This window comes from Cherax quadricarinatus, chromosome 68 (genome assembly GCF_038502225.1).
Source record: "Cherax quadricarinatus isolate ZL_2023a chromosome 68, ASM3850222v1, whole genome shotgun sequence".
In the NCBI taxonomy this organism is placed as follows: Eukaryota; Metazoa; Arthropoda; class Malacostraca; order Decapoda; family Parastacidae; genus Cherax; species Cherax quadricarinatus.
The window spans coordinates 2153503-2177778 of record NC_091359.1 but is presented as its reverse complement, the minus strand read 5'-3'; the positions used below and the strand labels follow the sequence as shown (position 1 = coordinate 2177778).

At 39.6% G+C, this 24276-nt stretch overlaps 1 protein-coding gene across 2 annotated transcripts; it reads right to left on the bottom strand.

Moving 5' to 3' along the window:
- Positions 1-4048: 4048 nt before the first annotated feature.
- lin (protein lines homolog) lies at positions 4049-19115 on the bottom strand. Of its 2 annotated transcripts, none has more exons than XM_070099587.1 (3): positions 19008-19115; positions 13985-15751; positions 4049-13445 (listed from the first exon to the last, which is right to left on the bottom strand). In XM_070099587.1, exons 2-3 carry the CDS (start codon positions 15451-15453, stop codon positions 13106-13108), a joined length of 1809 nt encoding a protein of 602 aa, XP_069955688.1. In that variant the 5' UTR covers positions 15454-15751; positions 19008-19115; the 3' UTR covers positions 4049-13105. The 2 variants fall into 2 exon arrangements, with proteins under 2 accessions (XP_069955688.1, XP_053645767.1); XM_053789792.2 differs by lacking the exon at positions 19008-19115 and adding an exon at positions 17858-18417.
- Between the last annotated feature and the right edge of the window lie 5161 nt (positions 19116-24276).

Below are 24276 nucleotides of genomic sequence, written 5' to 3'. Positions count from 1 at the left end.
TAAATTCTCCAGCTACTGTTTTTTTGTGATTTTATTTAATATAACTTTCCCATGTTATCATTGGCTGTGAAGGTCACATTATTATTATAATCAAAACTAAGCGCTAAACCAGCAAGTGAAGGTCACGGACTCTAGCCTGTAACAGTTGTCAAAAATAATGCATTATGAGAAAGTAATCAGATACACAGTCGTGTATCTACTGGGTCTCCTGAGGTCAAGGTATATTTTTTATTTCCACAAAATTAACCCACCTAAGTTATTTTTGGGAATAAACTATTGATCAGCTCAGATCAATAACTAAACTCAATACTATACTATCCTTTTTTTCTTCTCCTATGCCAAATCAAAGTCTAGAACAACGTCCAGTATTGGGCCCCTACTTAAACAAGATGGGTCCTACACAGATGACAGAAAGGAAATGAGTGAGCTACTTAAGTCCCAATATGACTCAGTTTTTAGCAAGCCGCTAACCAGACTGAGAGTCGAAGATCAAAATTAATTTTTTATGAGAGAGCCAAAGAATTTGGCCAACACAAGCCTATCCGATGTTATCCTGATGCCAAATGACTTCGAACAGGCGATAAATGACATGCCCATGCACTCTGCCCCAGGGCCAGACTCATGGAACTCCGTGTTCATCAAGAACTGCAAGAAGCCCCTATCACGAGCCTTTTCCATCCAATGGAGAGGGAGCATGGACACGGGGGTTGTCCCAGTTACTAAAAACAACAGACATAGCCCCACTCCACAAAGGGGGCAGTAAAGCAACAGCAAAGAACTACAGACCAATAGCACTAACATCCCATATCATAAAAATCTTTGAAAGGGTCCTAAGAAGCAAGATCACCACCCATATAGAAACCCATCAGTTACACAACCCAGGGCAACATGGGTTTAGAACAGGTCGCTCCTGTCTGTCTCAACTACTGGATCACTACAACAAGGTCCTAGATGCACTAGAAGACAAAAAGAATGCAGATATAATATATACAGACTTTGCAAAAGCCTTCGACAAGTGTGACCATGGCGTAATAGCGCACAAAATGCGTGCTAAAGGAATAACAGGAAAAGTCGGTCGATGGATCTATAATTTCCTCACTAACAGAACACAGAGAGTAGTCGTCAACAGAGTAAAGTCCGAGGCAGCTACGGTGAAAAGCTCTGTTCCACAAGGCACAGTACTCGCTCCCATCTTGTTCCTCATCCTCATATCCGACATAGACAAGGATGTCAGCCACAGCACCGTGTCTTCCTTTGCAGATGACACCCGAATCTGCATGACAGTGTCTTCCATTGCAGACACTGCAAGGCTCCAGGCGGACATCAACCAAATCTTTCAGTGGGCTGCAGAAAACAATATGAAGTTCAACGATGAGAAATTTCAATTACTCAGATATGGTAAACACGAGGAAATTAAATCTTCATCAGAGTACAAAACAAATTCTGGCCACAAAATAGAGCGAAACACCAACGTCAAAGACCTGGGAGTGATCATGTCGGAGGATCTCATCTTCAAGGACCATAACATTGTATCAATCACATCTGCTAGAAAAATGACAGGATGGATAATGAGAACCTTCAAAACTAGGGAGGCCAAGCCCATGATGACACTCTTCAGGTCACTTGCTCTATCTAGGCTGGAATATTGCTGCACACTAACAGCACCTTTCAAGGCAGGTGAAATTGCTGACCTAGAAAATGTACAGAGAACCTTCACGGCATGCATAACGGAGATAGAACACCTCAATTACTGGGAGCGCTTGAGGTTCCTAAACCTGTATTCCCTGGAACGCAGGAGGGAGAGATACATGATTATATACACCTGGAAAATCCTAGAGGGACTAGTACCGAACTTGCACACGAAAATCACTCAGTACGAAAGCAAAAGACTTGGCAGACGATGCAACATCCCCCCAATGAAAAGCAGGGGTGTCACTAGCACGTTAAAGACCATACAATAAGTATCAGGGGCCCGAGACTGTTCAACTGCCTCCCAGCATACATAAGGGGGATTACCAACAGACCCCTGGCAGTCTTCAAGCTGGCACTGGACAAGCACCTAAAGTCGGTTCCTGACCAACCGAGCTGTGGCTCGTACGTTGGTTTGCGTGTAGCCAACAGTAACAGCCTGGTTGATCAGGCTCTGATCCACCAGGAGGCCTGGTCACAGACTGGGCCGCGGGGGCGTTGACCCCCGGAACTCTCTCCAGGTAAACTCCTTATTCCTCAGAGTATTATGTTTTACACATATATTAATATATCTATAGTAAGTTCTGAACCAAAATTATAATAATCATAACCAAGCAATAAACCCACAAGGGTCATGCAGCACTGGCTGAACCCAAATGCACATATAACATTTATTGTGGGGAATCACATAGTAGGTCGTACAGCACCTTGGGGATGGGAGGTAATCTGGTTTAAACCAGGAAAGGGGAGGGTACCTCCCATTCCCTGTATCAAGAGCACTTCGATAGGGATGGACGTAGTGAAGCATGGGAGTGGAGGTGGTGGTCAAGGTTCAGGTACTTTGTGGGAGAACTACCACCTGCCGTTCTCACCATCACATTTATTTTAGAGAATGCACTAAATCTGTAAGGGTCAGTGTGTCTGGAGATTTGAAAGGAAGGATAAATACAGTTTCTTGGAGTACGAGTCGCAGCATCAAGGTGCTTCCTTTGAGGTGGGAAAAACAGTACTAAACCCATATTATTATAATAAAAAAGAAGCGCTAGACCTACAAGGGTTATACAGCGCCGACTAAACCCATATAATTTAGTTTGACAAGTCTGAACACTAGCCAAATGTACAAGTGTGACCTTGTTAGTATGTAAGGCCTTGTGACTGCTAGGCACTTATTATACAGTAATCATAATTATTATTATAATCATCAGTAAGTGCTAAACCCTCAAACAATGAGATGCTTTGTGCATTGCTTTTTATAACTCAATGTAATATAGACAATCCCACAATATGCAGAGAATCACTACTAAACCACAAAGTCTCTGTAATAATAATATAATCCATACTGTAGAGGCAGTATGACCTGGTGTCAGGTAGTATGACCTGGTGTCAGGTATTATGACCTGGTGTCAGGTATTATGACCCAGTGTCAGGTAGTATGACCTGATGTCAGGTAGTATGACCTGGTGTCAGGTAGTATGACCTGGTGTCAGGTAGTATGACCTGGTGTCAGGCATTATGACCTGGTGTCAGGCATTATGACCTGGTGTCAGGTAGTATGACCTGGTGTCAGGCATTATGACCCAGTGTCAGGTAGTATGACCTGATGTCAGGTAGTATGACCTGGTGTCAGGCATTATGACCCAGTGTCAGGTAGTATGACCTGATGTCAGGTAGTATGACTTGGTGTCAGCTGATTTAATATCCAGCAACAACTTAACGGCTAAGCATTGAATTGGATGATTCATCGTCCTACAATTAAATGCATGTACAATTGGAGTCTTTCCATTATAGTAAAATAAAAGTGATAAATAGGAGTTATCCATCATTGTAGAATCTACATTTGGAGAAACTGAATTTGATTGGTTAGATCGTATACGCCTGAAGACACCTTTCTCCAATTCTCAGGTCAAAATTCACAATATTTTTTCTATAACCAAAATATGAATACCATTAACATTATTTTTCCTATATGTACAATAAAAGAGTGATATTACTGCCAGCTTATCTTCATGCCTTTATCTTCATGCCTTATACATAAAGGCTTGCAGCTTGAAGCTTAAATAAGGATTATATTAATGTATGAAACAAAATACTATTCATTAGATATACAGTGGCCCCCCGCTTTACGATCACCTCCCAATGCGACCAATTATGTAATTGTATTAATGTAAGTGCATTTGTACGTGTATGTTTGGGGGGTCTAAAATGGACTAGTCTAATTCACAGTATTCCTTATGGGAACAAATTCGTTCAGTACTGGCACCTGAACATACTTCTGGAATGAAATAATATCGTAAACTGGGGGTCCATTGTATTATTTAGGGAAGATAAAAGTTTTCATTATTTAGGGAAGATAAAAGTTTTCATAAGTATTTTTTTTATTAAATTTCAATCTATTAAAAAAATACACAGTATGAAAATGAGAGCATGTTCTTCATCCTCACTGCAAAGTATATATAAGAGAACAGAATCTTCCTCTCAACAATTAGATACACACATCCATTTCATTAACAAATAATAAAAATCAGCCCAGCAGGTTCACAACACATTACATTCTCACCATAACAAACTCTTGTAATCAAAAAAATATTCTAGAAAATACAGTAGTTTTATTCATCGCTTCTGCCCCGTTGTTCCTTTCTTAAGAATATAATAATCCTGAGGTAATGATTACTGTATGGGTTGTTCCCAATTTACAAATGCATTGCATTCCTAATATTTAGCTTACAAATGAGTTGTAAATGTAGAAATACAATACGGTAAAAGATGGTTATGTTTCACACACACATTAATATTGCAGCTCACCAGTTGAAGACTTATTCATTCTATTTGTAAGTGCAGATGTGTGTAACTTTAGACGTTTTTAATGATGGGATCTCCGGGTCTTGCACCAATTATGTCTGCCTACTTCTTATCTTTATCTTGCATGTTCTAGACCTCTTGGTGGATGGTTGCATCCAGTACCTGTATTCTATTACTATATTTCTGTTATTTAGGTATTGCATAATAATAGCATTCACAGCAAACATCACAAAACCAGAGGTTTCCATTAAATCTGAACCAATATTATTTATAAAACAAAGTCCAGAAAAGTCACATTAATATGGCTGGAACAATTCGCGACTATCCCAAAAACTGGATAGGTAATGTTATACAGTACATCATTTTGGACCATCTTGTACAGTTATCAAGTTATGATGGTTCAAGATGGACCGAAATACAGCGTAAAATTTGATCTCAAATTTGTGAATTATCTACATGTATTTGTAAAGGTAAAGTAACTTGCCCTATGTGAGTGTATTAGTTTGAATTATAAATTCATTGCTTAAATCAATACAATTCTTACTTGTATCATAGAGTGCAAACTGAACCTCTTCTATAGACATCTTTTGTTTTATTTCAGCCGCTGAACATCTCTATATCCATTTCATTTTTTAAAAGATTTTATATGTTGGTATGATTTTTTGTCCTTAAAATGCAAGCCTTGCTTTATTAAACACTTTTTTTTCTCAAGTTTGCTGCTTTTATAAGTTGAAAAAATTAAATATTATCATAATTTTTAATTAAATCTTACCATTAATTTTTTTTATCTATGGTTTGTATCATAGTGCACAACTGTCAGTCAATGACATTACTGTGGAGGCCTTGCAGGTATGCCTCATCCTAATACAGTAACTACCCTAAACACACTACAGAATAGTTTTTCCTTACAAAGTTCATCTAAGTATGTTAAATATGCCTTTTCCCATTCTTGTACCTGGTTTACCAATGAATAAGCTTTCCATAATATCTGAATCAACATGCATCTCGACACAGGTATTAGGGATCCAGCAGTCATTTTCAAATATATTTGAAGAAGAGTTCTGTTAGTTGGTTTAATGGTCCATGGCACATATCTACAGACTAGAGCTTTGTTTTCTGAGAACATGCCTTTCATACACAGTGGTTAGTAATATTTATGCTCAGAAAATCACAATGATTCAATGGGCAGTTGCTCACTTGATTAAGTCAGTACGATGCAACTCACTGAATCAAGTCTTCAATCTAGTGAATAAACCTTTCTGAACACATCCACACTTTTACATAACACTCGCTCACCTGTCTAAAGAGATATTTGCAAAGAGGCTTCAATTCTCACTAATAAATAATTTCTAAAATAAATAAAAAAATAATCATTCTGTATCAAAAGAAAATACTGCAACGTGAGACAATAGATAATTTGTGAACATTTTGATACCTTCACTATAAATAATGATGAACTTAATGACAACGTAGAAATTCATCAGCATTCAAGTGAGAGATCAAAAGGTGCTTGGAAATACTAGGTAGACTGCTCACCTAGTTTAATTAACAATAAGAGAGCTGATATGCCTGCCACCAGTGGCTCAACACTTTCCTAACTCAACTAACAAAGAACATGGTCTGCAGAACATAAAGATTATTTCAAGAAATATCAGTACTTGAAGATAGATTAATACAGTGGTCCCTCGCTTTTCGTAGTTCTCGGCAATCGTAAATTTCGCTAATCAAAGGGGTATTTTCGTATAAACATGGACTCGCTTTTCATAGGTTGACTCGCGAATAGTAGTTCGTCCGGGACGCGTACGCAAGGTGTGAGCCGGGGCAGCCTCCCTACCCAGCCAGTCTGGCATTGTTTACCAGCGAGTGAAGGTCCCCTCAAGTGCTCCTACGAAATATTTCATAATATTCCACTCATTTTAGTGCTTGCAAGTACTAAATAAGCTACCATGGCTCCAAAGAAAGCTCCTAGTGCCAAGCCTGTGGTAAAGAAGGTGAGAAATATGTACATTGACAAAGTCTTGGGCCATTTTAGGGAAGTGTTAAAGAGATGCCAGAAACAGAGCTCTCTCTCCAGTTACTTTGCGAGACAGGACTAGAGTGACTCTCAAGGTGGTCCTAGTGGCATTAAGAAACAGAGAAGAGAAGCAACCCCAGAGAAGCAATTGGTACCTGAGGTGTTGCTGGAAGGGGATTCCCCTTCCAAACTGTAAATAATCCAATCTCTCTCCTCCTCCAGTCTCCCATACACTAAGAAGAATCTCCAATAAAGGTAAGTGTTATGCTGTTAATGTTTCATTCATCATTTCCCATTGTATTGTTTATGTACTACATGTATATTTCATGTAAAAAAATTTTTTGTTTTAATACTTCTGGGTGTCAGGAACGGATTAATTGTATTTACATTATTTCTTATGGGGAAAATTGATTCGCAAATCGTAAATTTTGTTTATAGTAGCTCCTCCAGGAATGGATTAATTACGAAAAACGAGGGACCACTGTACTTGAAAAGTCATATGTATTAGTTTTAATTACAAAAAATCCCTTCATGTCCCACTGACAGGAATCACTCCATTTATCTAAACTAGAAATACAAACCCTCAAAAATAAATTATACACAAATTATATTCAAATTATTAAGAAAAACCTTTTAGTAATAATTTAATATACTGTAGAATACTTCCCTCTCATCAAACATTCACATAGTTTTTAGTCAAACATGTATAAATTGAAATTATCCTTTTCTTTATCATCCTAAGATAATGATGGCTGCAGCAAGCCTGTATCAGGTCTCTAGTCTGCAATAAAATAAAAGTTACAAGAAGGAGCAACGAGGTAGGGTAAGGTGTGGTATAATTGCTTCAAGTTTTGTACAGGACAATTCATTCTTTGTATCCCCAGAACTTACTTCAACAATTTTTTTTAAATAAATGTATAATTTTTTCAATTAAAAATTTATATATAAAAGAAAAACACCCAAACAGATAAAAAAAAAAAAAATGGCAAGCCTGATAGCAATGAATTTTTCTTTAAAATATCCAGCAAGCATGTAGTATAAAAATTACACTGCATAATTTTACTGCATCATTCGTTACATATGTAATATTTACTCTACTAATATTTTATTTTAGTATTTTGTGAAAACACTATGAGTCAAGTAATTCAAATACTGTTTTATAAAAAATTATATTTTTGATAAATTACAGACTTCTTTAAAATGTAGTTTTGTTAAACAAGTAGCCAAAAACTGCTGTAAGTATATTAAATGTTACAGAAGAACCTGTAATCTCAACTGAAATTTGTAATTTCCAATCTTGTAGGTGATGACCCCATTTAAAAGTTCACAATATTGAAAAGAATGCTTTTCCGAAGTTTACTAGTTGCTGCTCAAGCCAGAAAATCTCTTCTGAAATTTTGTTGCTAGACTATTAAATGTTCTCCATTACACAGCACAGATATAATGCACCCTCTACATCTCCTGCCAAAGGATGTTACATTTAGAATATTCTCAAATGTTTCCAACATGGTTCTTACCCCGGTATTTTAAGATGCCAAATATCTCCACACCCTCGAGCAATAAAGATCCCAAAGAAACACTTTTAAATTAAAGTACCCGTCCAATTGAGCCTCGTACAATAGTTTTGCACGTGGTACTGCTTATCTTCCAAGTTATCCAGTACAAAACAGCAATGAAGAGAAGAGCAAGTAACAGAGTAAAGGTAATGACTGCAATTCTCCGAGGTGAGCGACTAATATGAAACATGGCAAAACAATACTACTACTATCTTAGCAACTGGCAGGAAAATTTCTTCAAAATTACCTAGGTAGTCTAGGCATATTTTGCCTTGGAAACCTACAAGATAAGTTCAACAGAAACAAACTAATTCAAGCCACTAATTCAGCCCCATGTATACTACTGAATAGTTTCAAATACAGTTCTCCAAGTGGTCTTTGAGATGTATCCAGTTATTTCTTGTAACCACTATAAAGATTATTTACTATATTACAGTAAAACCTTGATTTAACCTTCAAACTGTGTCCAATGTACTAGTACACAACTGATGACTGTGTCCAGCATACTAGTAAACAACTGATGACTGTGTCCAACGTACTGGCACTGGGAATTTTTTGTACCTTCAAATCTGCCACCTGCCACTATTTTTGACCTCAGCACAATTCGCTGGGTCTTCTACAATCCATTAATACATTTGAAAAAATCTACAGCCAGGAGAATCCACACACTGCATCATGGTTAATTACACGTGATGACTGTGTCCGACATACTAGTATGCCTTGCAAGCGTAAGTAAATAATGAAATCAGGAGCTGTTGTCCCATCACCATCTTTCCTACCAGCAAACAGGGTGTGCAAGTGACAAACATGACTTATTTATCCAAAATTTATAAAAATTTCATGATATTAACAGTAGAATTTAACCATAAGTAAAAAATATATAATAAAAACAACTATACCTTATACAGTATATAACCCACTGACTCTTATTTCTGTGTTTTAAGGAATGTTACAATCTGAAACAATTATAAGTAAACCTTGTACATAACTTTAGAAGATCAAAAAATTACCTTTATTTCAAGTGGAACAATGTCAGGATATGCATTTCCCCATGTTTGAAACACTGAAACATCTTTAACCTTATTATACAGCCTCTCCTCACTTAGCGATGTACTCGTTTACCGACTTGGACTTATGATAGACTCTCTGACCAGTATGTATACGTAAATTATGTATATTAGAGCTGATTTCCTCTATTCTGTTTATTACAATATACAGTACACTAATGTATAAACATTAATAAATATGCCAGAAATATTATAAACTGTGCAAAGGTTACATTACAACAGTATCAAAGATGGTTGACATAAACCCACTACCATTATAGTATGCTCCTCGCTTAGTGACTAATTCTGTCGTTAAGTGAGGCAAGGCTGTGCAACAGAGATCAATCTCACAATCAACATCCCCCCAATGAAAAGCAGGGGTGACATGAGTACACTAAGAGACAACACTATAAGTGGCAGGGGCCCTAGGCTGTTCAACTGCCTCCCAACAGACCCCTGGCTGTCTTCAAGAGGAGCTGGACAGGCACCTAAAGTCATTACCTGACCAGCTGGGGTGTGGTTCGTATGTTAAGTTTGTGTGCAGCCAGCAGTAAGAGCCTGGATAATCAGGCCCTGATCCACTGAGACCTGGTCATGGACTGTGGTGGAGGGGAAGGGAACCCTTGGAACACCCTCCAGGTATACACAGATCTTATTAAATGGGATCAATCTTACTTGAAAAGAAGTCTTATAGCAATTATAGTGTACTGACTACCCACACTAGTATCACCCAGGAACCAGCTATCAATCAACTGTCTAGTGTCTGGAATGACACAGCTTTACTGAATGATGGTAATGATTCCCACATATATTAACTCCACTCCTTAGTAATGAGCTGGAAGCTTGTGAATCAGGAAAAAAATATAGTGCTGTATGTTGCAATGTTGACTGTGTGTAGAATGAGTCTTCTTGAATTATAATATACAAGATACACAAAAACTAGCCTGGAGAACAACATGAATTTGAATAGTAGTGAAAACCTTTGATTTTCACTAACGATGCTCTCTCATAGCTCATTATCAGACTTTACTTCCACAAGAATAATGCAAGAGAAGCATCAGAACAAGACTGAGCCAACTGCAAAATAAAAAAATCTAAAAAACTAAAAAAAATAATCATAGCTTAAACACCAGTGATGTCACAATTAGTACAAGGTACAGTAATAGTATACGAGTTAAATGCTCAACATGTTATTTTTTTACAAAAAATTTGTACTTGACATTTATTTCAATTAATCGTTATCTTCATCGTAAAGACAATTTTCACACGCTACATGGCCGTATATATAATATTGGCTTTTACAAGTAAACACTTGAAGAACTATGAAAAAGCACAGTAATATTCAATCCTGCAGAGAACATTAACATTACTTCCGTGTTAGGCAGCTCCAACTTCATGCTAACAGATGGTACTATGAAAACAACCTGGTCAGTTACATGTACATTACCTAGCAGATACATTTGTGACCCAGTTGTGATAAGAGTTGGCTAGTCTCTCTCTATACATTTCTGAAATAGCATAACACAAATTTTGGTAAAATTTGGACCTTTACTACAATTTTCAATTAAAAACAGGAAAAGAAATTAGTAATATACTGTACTGTAACTGTTTGTAAAAATAAGACAGACATTTCTTTGAAAAAAATACTAGTGTACTATAACTAAAAATTTTAAAATCTGTTTATCTACAAAAAATGAAGGTATGGCAGTGAACAAAATCAAAGGTATACAAGGATGAATATACACTTTCTCTTGTAACCTATACATATATCCATTATTAATGGGTTCTATTTCCAGGACCCAATGAGGAAATAATTGAAAGGTTCTTCCTCTCCCTACCTCCCCAGCCTCAAAGAGCCATAATTAAGAGGGTCTTCTCCTGACCTCAAAGAGAGCCATAGTTAACAGGCTCTTCTGGCCTCAGAGAGACCCACAGTAGGTTCTCTTCCTGGTCTCAAAGGGAGCCATAGTTAAGAGGTTCTTCTGGCCTGAGAGAGCCATAGTTAAGAGGTTCTTCTGGCCTGAGAGAGCCATAGTTAAGAGGTTCTTCTGGCCTGAGAGAGCCATAGTTAAGAGGTTCTTCTGGCCTGAGAGAGCCATAGTTAAGAGGTTCTTCTGGCCTGAGAGAGCCATAGTTAAGAGGTTCTTCTGGCCTGAGAGAGCCATGGTTAACAGGCGAGTTAATACATTCTTCCCCAGCAGCCTTGAACAGAACAATGGTTAACAGGTACAGTAATCTAGGCTTTTTAAGTGTGGTCTTCATAAACAAGAGGTTACATGATAAAGGCAGAACCAAACATTTTAATCTGTTAGCAATCTTTTCATGCTTATAAGTTTAAAAGATCCACCAGTAATACTTTAAACATTACTTAAATTTTGCACATTGATTTGATTATCAATAAAGTGGAAAAGATGCAGTTAACTTTCTATACAAACTAGAAAAAATGTCTAATCTAAAATAAATGAGAAGAAAATAAAAAAAAAATGGGTTTCTTTTGCAATAATAGGATGATGGCTAGGAGGGTTATATAAATCTGTGGTGGAGGGAAGGAGGGGTAAGGGTCATCTTAGGAAGGGTTGGAGGGAGGGAAGATTTTTGAATACTAAGGGCATGGATATCTAACAGGCTTGTGCAAGCATGTTAGACAGGAGCAGAGACAAGTGGCTTTTACAATGTTGGAGTGTGTACGAGGTAACATTTATGAAGGGATTCAGGGAAACTTAACTCCTGCACTCTAGAGGAGGAGTAAGGATGTTGCAGTTTGGATGGGTATTTGAACTGTAATATCAGCATGCTTCTGGCAAGACTGATTGAGAGTGACACTGAAAGTATTTTCTTATTTGTTAGGTCACCCTACCTTGGTGGGAGACAGCTGGTTAAAAACAAAAAACTAACTGGCAAGAGGTTTACTTAAAAATTAAATTAAATACATATAATTAAAGAAATATTACTGCATCTCATTCTCACTTCACTGGACTATTTTCCTTTACCTAAACTAGTCTTCACTCTCCTTACAGTTATATTTTGGTGTTACTTCCTATGCTAGGGAATGTAAATGTGTTACCTGAAACCACATAAAACACAGCTCCCTATCTCAACAGTTTGGTGATCTACTTAAGTGCCACAGTTCAATGTCTAATACAAAATAAATGATCAACAACTACTAGTCCTTTTCTTTTTGAAGTGTGTATAGTATGCAGCAAGAAAATGCACACAAGTACAGCATGCAAGAAAAATGTGACAGCAATTATTTGTAAGCTCAAGATGTCCTAAAAAAATTCACACTAAATCTTTGTCCCTCAACTCTTTTATCACTAATAAATATGATAAAAGGGGTACCATCAAATGTCTGAATAATTATAACCAATTTTCAAAGACTCAAAAAGTGCTTAAAGAAAATTAAACACCACACAAAGTTTCAAATCCAATTAATAGAGCAGATAATTATTTAGTGTTTCCTACAATATTAATTTAATGATTCCTAGGCTATCAGCTTGCATTTTTTACTAAATGAATGATGTCTATTACACAGAATATTAATATTTTTGTAAAGTAAGGACTCAAACCATCACCTGAATCTAGTCACTGAGTTAGATCTTTCCATTATGGAAATATTTATCAACCAACTATGGTAACTAGCAAGAGTGGAAACAGGCTTAGACATACAGAATATGGAAGACAAATCTGCAGAATAAACAGAAAACAGTAATGTAGACAACCCAAGTTAAAATTATTTTCTGAATGACAATTAAGCACATAGTTCCACTGATCTCCAGGTACATTATGGTAAGTAAAATTGTTTAACATACCCACTAATAGTTTGTCAAGGATATACCACGCACCAACCACTACTGCTACTCTCAACAAGTGGCAGGGAAAACACAGGGTCAAGAAAACACCCCTGATGTAATCATAAACCACCATCTATTTTTCTCACATACAAAATGCAGTAAATCCTGACATTAAAAATAACACACGTACTCCTTAACCTCAACTAGGGACTAATGCTCCCCAACCTCGTACAGTTCCTCGCACTTTTGTAGCAGTTTGAGAACAGGATTTATATTGTATGGAAAGAGGTTTTTGGATACCAGACGATCAATGGCAAAACGGAGACGTATGAGGACAGTCATGACCTCCTCCAGTCGACGGCCACAGTGAGACGCAAATTCGCGCCAGCTGCGGCGAATAAATTTGAGGTAGCGAAGCAGGTAGAGGAGGAAGGAGGTCTCATTAGACACTAAGAGGTCAAGGAGCACATCATGTTCCAGGTAGATGGTCTCAAGGAACTCAAGAAAAGTGGTGTGAGGGTTGACGCAGGCATGAAGCTCTGGTTGTTGTCTGCAACAACAAAAGATAATAGTTATTCACATACAAAAATTCCACTCTATTCTTAAATCTTATTGAGATGTCCTCTGCATTTTTTCCTAACTCGTACACTTTTTATTTTCTACGTTACAACTACTCTTAAGTGCACAGATTACACTATTTTTTTAAAGCAATATAATGTATCCTGATTTCATTACAAAACTCTACACTATTATGACTGAAAAGTTTTATAACTTAACTAAGATTAAAAGAGAACTAATCACTTGGCTAGTTATACTGACTGCTGCAAGCATTACACTGCCATCACATTGTTTTTCCACATGGTTTTTGCTGAGCATTATAAAGAGCGTTTGTAAGAGCATTTCAGTGTTTTTATATAATTTGGTATTATTATTAATTTTTTAACACTGGCTGTCCCCCACCGAGGTAGGGTAACCCGAAAAAGAAACACTGTTCATAATTATTATTAAATTCATGGGGGAGCCCTCATGGGAGGCAACTTAGTTTGATCTAAGAAAGGGGAGGGTACACAGGGTATACAGTAATATTACCTGATCCGTATGCCTAGACCAGTGAAGATATCGAGGCCACACACCATAGATTCAACCAGCCAGTCATCTTGATCGGCAAAGAGCCGCACCATCCACTCTGCCATAGGAGCCTCAGGGTGATATGGCAATTTAGATTTCACAAAATCATCTACTTTGCGAACAACTTCTCTTAAGCTACGTTCAATTATGGCCATATCCACATCCTCCGATCCAGAGCCACCAGACCGCGAGGAATTCTCAGAGGAAGAATCACACCGAGTCTCCTTCACAGTAACTGCTATAGCTTTCAATACAACCAACACCACCTTATGTAGTATTGTTCGGTCACCTTGGTCCATGCCACTTGCTGTTCCCGAGCTGGGTCCAGCACTGCTATCCAGTGTGGGGCTCTGATTTGACTGAGATCTATTTCCCGCTGACCCTCCACAAGGCACACACTCCAGGAATCTACGATCCTTGACAGCACGGATCAGGAGGTGGGCCAAGTTACAGGGCTCCTCTGCTAATACGTCCTGGAGGGCCAGCGTACTCCCATAACACAAGACCTCATTATAAAGATCAAGCACTTTACGCCACACCACAGTATGGGTGTGTCGCGTTAACGGAGTCATAAGACGTTCTAATCCTGAGTAAAATTCTTTTGTATCGGTCACTGACAAATTTGCTTTCACTGATATCAGAGACTCCCACAATGTTAAAAATGATACAATAACATGTTCTCTTTCCATGGTAAACTCATTCACTAACTGTGTTAATCTTGCCACCAAGAGGAACCACTTGCAGTCAAGCTTCTTGGTGGCAACATATTTAACTTCATTTGCTCCTTGAGTGTCTGCAGGAGTCAAAGTAATTTTCGCACATTCTAAGGGTTGACCAGAGTCTGATTCAGTTCCTTCTAAAGGGTGCTCATCTAGGTCCTTCCACTCTATAACCCTTCTAACCACTTCAATTGAATGACCAACTTCTATAAGGTTTACTGAAACAGCCAGGTTTTCCACAAGCTTTTCTAGCACCAGTTCACTTGCTCGGCCACGTAACATAAGTAGCAATGAAGACAATGCACGCGAGGCAGAATAACTGACATACTTATCTTCTGAGGCCACAAAGCCAAACAGTATATCTAACACTGCACCTTCATTATCTGCCCCTGCTGCTACTACCTCACTTATGCGAGAACACAACACGCCTCGACTCTGTTGTCGTAGGGAGACTTCAAAGAACAAAGTAAGCATGCTGATGTAGAGAAGTGTCTCATCTCGCAGCCGCAGCATGTGGGCCACCGGATGAACAGAGAAACAGTCGTTGCAAACGGATAACGTATGGAGGATGTCGGGCAGCTGCAGGGAACACAGACACTTACGGATCAACTGAGCGTGGATGATCTCCAGGTCCCTCCTCGGTAGCAGCTGCCCCCCACTGTCATCCCCAGAGGGGGGCAACTTTACCCTTTTCTGTTGAGGTTCTACCATTTTCACATGGTTCAAGATGATCACTTCACACTAGCATGATTTCTGTATCGATCCTGATTTCTGGGAAGCACAAGCACCAGCAGCTGCAGCACATGGGCAACCTCCATAGCAGCAGCTTAGAGAGCCCACACACCAGGACAGAACAGCGCCTGGCTTTATGTTGTCTGACACTGTGCTCAATGGATGTGGCATTGGAGGGGTCCAAGGTCATAATCCCTCACTAGTTAACATGACCATATCCATTATCACCTTCTTCCCCATGGTTTCCACTTATCTTGAGGCTGCACCAAACATAGTTCTGAAAGAGTGAGCTTAATTAGTATATAATGTATACAACTGCTTCAAATGAAAACAATGCTGTACAAAATTTTGAATAATATCATATACAGAACTATTTAAGAATTAACATTGGACGACATATAAAGTGAAAAAATTAAAATATTTTTTCGGACAATCATTCACTTACAACAGCAAGTGCAATGAGACGGACACAAAATTCACAAGGAAATATAAAAATGTCATTTAAAGATCACCAAATTTCATGACTGAAACAAATGAAAAGCACAGTTAATGTAGAAGCTTCGACACATATCACTGCAGAAGCCTTGACACATCACTGTAGAAGCCTCGACACACATTACTGCAGAAGCCTTGACAAATCACTGTAGAAGTCTCGACACACATCACTGTAGAAGCCTCGACACACATTACTGCAGAAGCCTTGACAAATCACTGTAGAAGTCTCGACACACATCACTGTAGAAGCCTCGACACACATTACCGCAGAAGCCTTGACATACATCACTGTAGAAGCCTTGGCACACATCACTGTAGAAGTCTCAACACACATCATTGTAGAAGCCTCAACACACATCATTGTAGAAGCTTCAACACACATCATTGTAGAAGCCTCAACACACATCATTGTAGAAGCCTCAACACACATCATTGTAGAAGCCTCAACACACATCATTGTAGAAGCCTCAACACACATCATTGTAGAAGCCTCAACACACATCACTGTAGAAACCTCAACACACATCATTGTAGAAGCCTCAACACACATCATTGTAGAAGCCTCAACACACATCATTGCAGAAGCCTCAACACACATCATTGTAGAAACCTCAACACACATCATTGTAGAAGCCTCAACACACATCATTGTAGAAACCTCAACACACATCACTGTAGAAGCCTCAACACACATCATTGTAGAAGCCTCAACACACATCACTGTAGAAGCCTCAACACACATCACTGTAGAAGCCTCAACACACATCACTGTAGAAGCCTCAACACACATCACTGTAGAAGCTTCAACACACATCATTGTAGAAGCCTCAACACACATCATTGTAGAAGCCTCAACACACATCATTGTAGAAGCCTCAACACACATCATTGTAGAAGCCTCAACACACATCATTGTAGAAGCCTCAACACACATCACTGTAGAAGCTTCAACACACATCATTGTAGAAGCTTCAACACACATCATTGTAGAAACCTCAACACACATCATTGTAGAAGCCTCAACACACATTGTAGAAGCCTCAACACACATCATTGTAGAAGCTTCACCACATCATTGTAGAAGCCTCAACACACATCATTGTAGAAGCCTCAACACACATTGTAGAAGCCTCAACACACATCATTGTAGAAGCTTCACCACATCATTGTAGAAGCCTCAACACACATCATTGTAGAAGCTTCAACACACATCATTGTAGAAACCTCAACACACATCACTGTAGAAGCTTCAACACACATCATTGTAGAAGCCTCAACACACATCATTGTAGAAACCTCAACACACATCACTGTAGAAGCCTCAACACACATCATTGTAGAAGCCTCAACACACATCATTGTAGAAACCTCAACACACATCACTGTAGAAGCCTCAACACACATCATTGTAGAAACCTCAACACACATCACTGTAGAAGCCTCAACACACATCATTGTAGAAGCCTCAACACACATCATTGTAGAAACCTCAACACACATCATTGTAGAAACCTCAACACACATCACTGTAGAAGCCTCAACACACATCATTGTAGAAGCTTCAACACATCATTGTAGAAGCCTCAACACACAAGTGTCAGTTTTCATTGTATGTAGAAGCCTCTACATACAATGATAAACAAGACATTCGGTGCAACACTTGAATATCGTCACTGACGAAACATTTCGCCCACATGAGAGATCATCTTCAAGTGCAAGAGAAGAAAATAAGAGAAAAGAGAGACCAGAACTGACGTGATCATCACCTCAACTTGTGTTCTGACACTCTACACTGTTATAGTTACACTCACACAGGCACAGCACCTACATACATGAACCCTGAACCTCTACAACATGTTGCAGCAGAGGCTGTGCAACACACACTCACCACGAGCAATAATATTCAGATGATGTTTGGCAGAGTGTGAGGGATGCTGCTGATACTCTCCTCACCCCTCACACTATTCTCCCACTTCTCACCGCTCTGGTAGCTTATTTCCCGGGTGTGTGGGCGTGGGTGTGGGCGTGGGTGGTGGGTGTGTGGTGTGGGTGGTGCAGGGTGGGTGTGGAGCCACACCAGGCGTCAAAATTCACTAATATAATAAGATAATGTTGTCCTAGACGGCCTCTCCTCCTCCACCTTCACTCAACTCAACAACTAAAGTCTCAGCTTTTGTTATGGATGGATTTTTTATTTAGTTTTGCGGACTTGTGAGGAAATTAATTGTCTTGGTGGGAATTATTGTTGATATGTTGTGTTAAATGCTGGTTAAAATTACGAGGGCGTGTGAAATATAGGTCTGACTATGTGCAGTTGCTTGAGGGTGTCCACTGTGTCTCAAGGCGTTCATTGAAATAAAGTGAAAACGAAATTTTGTTTTATTTTAATGCATAAAAATGCACTGTTAATATACTATATAGTTATTCAAAGGTCAATGTTTGTGGGTTAATAGTTTGTAGCTTGAACGTAGCTGAGATAAAGTTGTCAATGGTAATTAATGGATGAAGTTGAGTGTTGGATGCAGGGGTTGAGAAGAAGGTTGTAGCTGAGTATGGGCACCAGGCTGAGGTGGGCAGCATACCCATTGTCATACCTCTACATGCCCTCCACCCTCCACATACACTCACTTATACACACTTTATACACACTTCCGCTGAAAAATCCTCCAAGGGAGGAATTAACAAGCATAATATGGCAGCGAGGGAGGGCATGATTGATGAAGATGAGAATAACCTGCCAGGGGCATGGGCATGCATCAACATACCCTTGTCCACTCACACCTCCAATTTATTCTCATTTTTACATTTAACTCCCTGGAAACAATATTTTAACTATGGTACATGCCACAAATGACTACTGTATCAGTGCCCACCGGTACCCTCGCTTCTATACCTCCAACCTTACTCCACTACCCATATGGGTTTCGAGCTTGTTTTAATATAATAATAATCTACTATTGTCTATTATAAGCAACATTTTGCATAGTTATGGAGAGAGATAGGCAGAAGTGAGGTGGGTCAGGACTCGACCCTCGTACCTAAGTATACCTGGAGAGTTCCGGGGGTCAACGCCCCAGCGGCCCGGTCTGTGACCAGGCCTCATGGTGGATCAGAGTCTGATCAACCAGGCTGTTACTGCTGGCTGCACGCTTCATTCGCTGCCTGACTACGGTGGAGTGCGGTTGTGCCCAGCACCCCTCTGCTGTCTTTCAGGCGAGCTACCACAGTACATCAACAACCATTGAGTAGTGTGGACGTGCGCTGCTCATTTTGGGATATCAAAATGGCTGAACATACAGTACGGAGAGTAAATACTATCTGCATAGAGCTGGTTCGTGGTACGTTAAGTGGAGATACGATGAACGTACTTCTCCCTAACATCATCAGGGACACATATGGTATCCCCAACGAGGAATTATATGGCGTCGCTCTTAATGGTTTGTCAAGAATCTTCGTGAAATTTCTGAGAGCCGGCTTCTACACAAGAATTGTCGAGCAGTACCAGGAACAACGCATGAGTGTGAATTCAGCGATGGATGTTGTGTTACATGATGTTTCCAAGTACTACACATGGGTGAAGGTACGGAATGTACCCTTCGAGGCTACGGCGTATGGACTACAGGAGTTTTTTCGCAGTTATGGGACAGTGCATTCTGCAACCATGGGGGTATGGAGGGATGGTCCGTATGAAGGAATGCCGGAAGGTTCTTACACCCTTAAAATGTCTTTAACAAGGCCTATACCATCCTATGTAACGATGACCGGTTGTAGAACACAGGTTTATGTGTACTATGCGGGTCAGAGAAAAACATGTCGTCTGTGCAGCTCTTATGAGCACATGGCAGCCCAGTGTCCTAGGAGGCAGGCTCCTCGAATTCTGGAAACGCCGATTGTGATTCAACAGTCGTGTGATTTGGTGCCTGGCTCTGTTGCCTCTGGAGGCCGGAGGCCTGATCTCTGGAGCAAGGAGGTCGACCGGGAGGTGGCGGAGGAGGAGACGTGTGTCACTATCCCAGGGGAGTCGGGGGAGTCGAAGGTGTTAGCTGAGGAGTCTTTAGTCCAGGAAGCTTCGACTCAGGAGGGTTTACTGGCAGATGTCATCAAGGATTTTTTGGATGGGGATGAGCCCGGTGTAGAAGGTGTCCTCAGTTTATGTGAAGTTGGAGAGCTGGAGGGACAACAAATTGTGGAGAAAGACTTGAGTAAGAAAAGGCTGGAGTGTGTGGTGGCCGTGGAGGTACACCAGGAGGATTCGTCTGAGGGTGAGATGTGTGTAAGTGGAAGTTCTAGAAAAAGAACTGCGGCATCAGAGATAGACGAGGTTATTACCCCGGGGCAGAGGCCGGGGAAGAAGTCATGGGCAGCGGTTGTGGAGCCGATGCCACATAGTGCTAGAGGTGCGCCTGAGTTGCACAGTGGGAGAGGGAGGGGGGAGGTGACTGCACAGGATAACTCGAGTGGTAAGGGAATACGCAATGTGAAAAGTGCAGCGAGTAAATCCCAGCGGCATAGGGGAAAGCCGCCACTTCTATAATTTTCAGAAGTGTCACGCTTAATGTCAATGGACTTAAGACTGAGGTTAAGAAAGTTTGGTTGGAGTGGTTTTTACGGCGGTTTGATGTAGATATTTGCTTTTTGCAAGAGCATAATCAACATAAGAACATAAGAACATAAGAAAGGAGGAACACTGCAGGAGGCCTGCTGGCCCATACTAGGCAGGTCCTTTACAATTCATCCCACTAACAAAACATTTACCCAACCCAATTTTCAATGCTACCCAAGAAATAAGCTCTGATGTGAAAGTCCCACTCAAATCCAACCCTTCCCACTCATGTACTTATCCAACCTAGATTTGAAACTACCCAAAGTCCTAGCCTCAATAACCCAACTAGGTAGACTGTTCCACTCATCAACTACCCTATTTCCAAACCAATACTTTCCTATGTCCTTTCTAAATCTAAACTTATCTAATTTAAATCCATTACTGCGGGTTCTCTCTTGGAGAGACATCCTCAAGACCTTATTAATATCCCCTTTATTAATACCTATCTTCCACTTATACACTTCGATCAGGTCTCCCCTCATTCTTCGTCTAACAAGTGAATGTAACTTAAGAGTCTTCAATCTTTCTTCATAAGGAAGATTTCTGATGCTATGTATTAATTTAGTCATCCTACGCTGAATGTTTTCTAACGAATTTATGTCCATTTTGTAATACGGAGACCAGAACTGAGCTGCATAATCAAGGTGAGGCCTTACTAATGATGTATAAAGCTGCAGTATGACCTCTGGACTTCTGTTGCTTACACTTCTTGATATAAATCCCAGTAATCTATTTGCCTTATTACGTACGCTTAGGCATTGCTGTCTTGGTTTAAGGTTGCTGCTCACCATAACCCCCAAGTCCTTTTCGCAATCTGTATGGCTAAGTTCTACATCATTTAATTTATAAGTACTAGGGTTATGGGCACTCCCAAGCTTCAGAACCTTGCACTTATCTACATTGAACTGCATCTGCCACTTTTCTGACCAAGAATAGAGTTTGTTTAAATCCTCCTGAAGTTCCCTAACATCTACGTTTGAATCAATTATCCTACCTATCTTTGTGTCATCGGCGAATTTGCTCATATCACTAGTAATTCCCTCATCAAGATCATTGATATATATTATAAACAACAACGGGCCCAAGACTGATCCCTGTGGAACGCCACTTGTTACAGATCCCCACTCGGATTTAACCCCATTTATGGACACTCTCTGCTTCCTGTCAGTGAGCCATGACTCGATCCACGAGAGCACTTTTCCCCCAATGCCATGGGCTGCCACTTTCTTTAACAGTCTATGGTGCGGAACTCTATCAAAAGCCTTACTAAAATCTAAGTAAATAATATCAAATTCTTTATTGTGGTCAACAGCCTCAAAAGCTTTACTGAAGAAAGTTAATAAATTAGTTAGACAAGACCGGCCTCTTGTGAATCCATGCTGAGTATCATTAATCAAGCTATGCTTATCGAGATGGCTTCTTATAATCTCAGCTATAATTGACTCTAGTAATTTGCCTACAATTGAGGTCAGGCTTATTGGGCGGTAATTTGACGGTAACGACTTGTCCCCTGTTTTAAAAATAGGAGTTACATTAGCCATCTTCCACATATCAGACACTACACCTGTTTGAAGAGATAAATTAAAAATATTAGTTAATGGTTCACAGAGTTCCATTTTGCATTCCTTAAGAACCCTTGAAAAAACCTCATCAGGACCCGGCGACTTATTTTGCTTCAGTCTGTCTATCTGCCTCACAACCATCTCACTAGTGACTGTGATGTTACATAATTTATCTTCTTCTAGCCCACTGTAAAAATTAATTACTGGAATATTGTTAGTGTCTTCCTGTGTAAAAACTGAGAGAAAATAATTATTTAAAATCAAGCACATTTCATTCTCATTGTCAGTAAGGTGCCCATAGTTATTTTTAAGGGGACCTATCTTATCTCTAACTTTTGTTCTATAGACCTGGAAAAAACTTTTTGGGTTAGTTTTAGAATCCCTAGCAACTTTAATTTCATAGTCCCTTTTAGCTTTTCTTATCCCCTTTTTAATGTCCCTCTTAATGTCAATATACTGATTCATAAGATGACCCTCACCTCTTTTGATACGCCTATAAATTCCTTTCTTATGCCCTAGTAGATATTTGAGCCTATTATTCATCCATTTTGGGTCATTTCTATTTGATCTAATTTCTTTATATGGGATAAACGCTCTTTGAGCAGCATGTATAGTGTTCAGAAAACTGTCATATTGATAGCTCTCTTCGTTACCCCAGTCAACAGATGATAAGTGTTCTTTAAGCCCATCGTAATCTGCTAAGCGAAAATCTGGGACTGTTACTGAGTTATCGCTACTATCGTACTTCCATTCAATGCTAAATGTAATTGATTTGTGGTCGCTAGCACCCAGTTCCTCTGAAATTTCTAAATTATTAACAAGGGATTCATTGTTTGCCATAACTAAGTCAAGCAGGTTATTTCCCCTTGTAGGTTCTGTCACAAACTGCTTCAAAAAACAATCCTGAAATACTTCTAAGAAGTCGTACGATTCTAAATTCCCAGTCAAGAAATTCCAATCAACATGACTAAAGTTAAAGTCTCCTAGAATTACTACATTATCGTGCCTTGTGGCCTTAACAATTTCCTCCCATAGTAGTTTCCCTTGGTCCCTATCTAAGTTAGGGGGACGGTATATCACTCCTAAAATCAGTTTTTCATGCCCCTCTGAAAATTCTATCCAAACAGACTCTGTATGTGTTACTTCAGACTTAATACCCGTTTTTATGCAACAGTTCAAGCGATCTCGGACGTACAATGCCACCCCACCCCCCCTCCCAATACTTCTATCTTCTTGGAACAATTTAAAACCCTGAATATGACATTCCGCAGGCATGTCCCGACTTTTTGAATTAAACCACGTCTCAGTTAAGGCAAATACATCAATGTTACCTACACTAGCAACTAATCTCAACTCGTCCATCTTATTCCTAGCACTACGGCAATTAGCATAATAAACATTGAAAGACTCTCCTTTCTCTTTACCCTTCCTGCTCATTTCTATTTTTCTACTAAACCTATTACCGTCTTTATCACCCAAGGTCCCTGGCTTTTCAATATCTATGTCGTTCTTATTATTACTAGTTCCCCTAGAACTCGTAATATTACTACACTGGGACTTCACTGTTTTCCTGCCAAAACCCATACCACTAACTATTCCTAGTTTAAAGTCCTAACTGCTCCCTCCACTGCAGTTGCCAGTGCTCCCACCCCACACCTAGATAAGTGAACCCCATCCCTAGCATACATGTCATTTCTGCCATAGAAGAGGTCCCAGTTGTCAATGAATGTTACCGCATTTTCCTTACAGTATTTGTCCAGCCAGCAATTGACACCAATTGCCCTGGACAACCATTCACTTCCAACTCCCCTCCTTGGCAAAATACCACATATGAGAGGGTTCCCACCCTTACTTCTAATTATTTCTATTGCTGACCTATACCTGCTAATCAGGTCCTCACTCCTACGTCTGCCAACATCGTTGCCTCCAGCACTGAGACAGATAATAGGATTGCTCCCATTACCTCTCATGATGTCATCCAGACGGCTAACAATATCCTCCATCCCAGCCCCAGGAAAGCAAACTCTCTGTCTCCTACTCCTGTCCTTCAAGCAGAACGCCCTATCCATATACCTAACTTGGCTATCCCCAACAACAACAATATTCTTACCTTCCTTAATGTCTTTCGTCGTGTCGTTCCCA

Excerpts from the sequence above, each read along its gene's own strand:
- lin (XM_070099587.1), bottom strand. The coding sequence starts at position 15,453 with ATGGTAGAACCTCAACAGAAAAGGGTAAAGTTGCCCCCCTCTGGGGAT. Across the intron at positions 13,446-13,984 it reads GGTCTAGGCATACGGATCAG|ACAACAACCAGAGCTTCATG; the intron begins GTAATATTACTG and ends TTGTTGTTGCAG.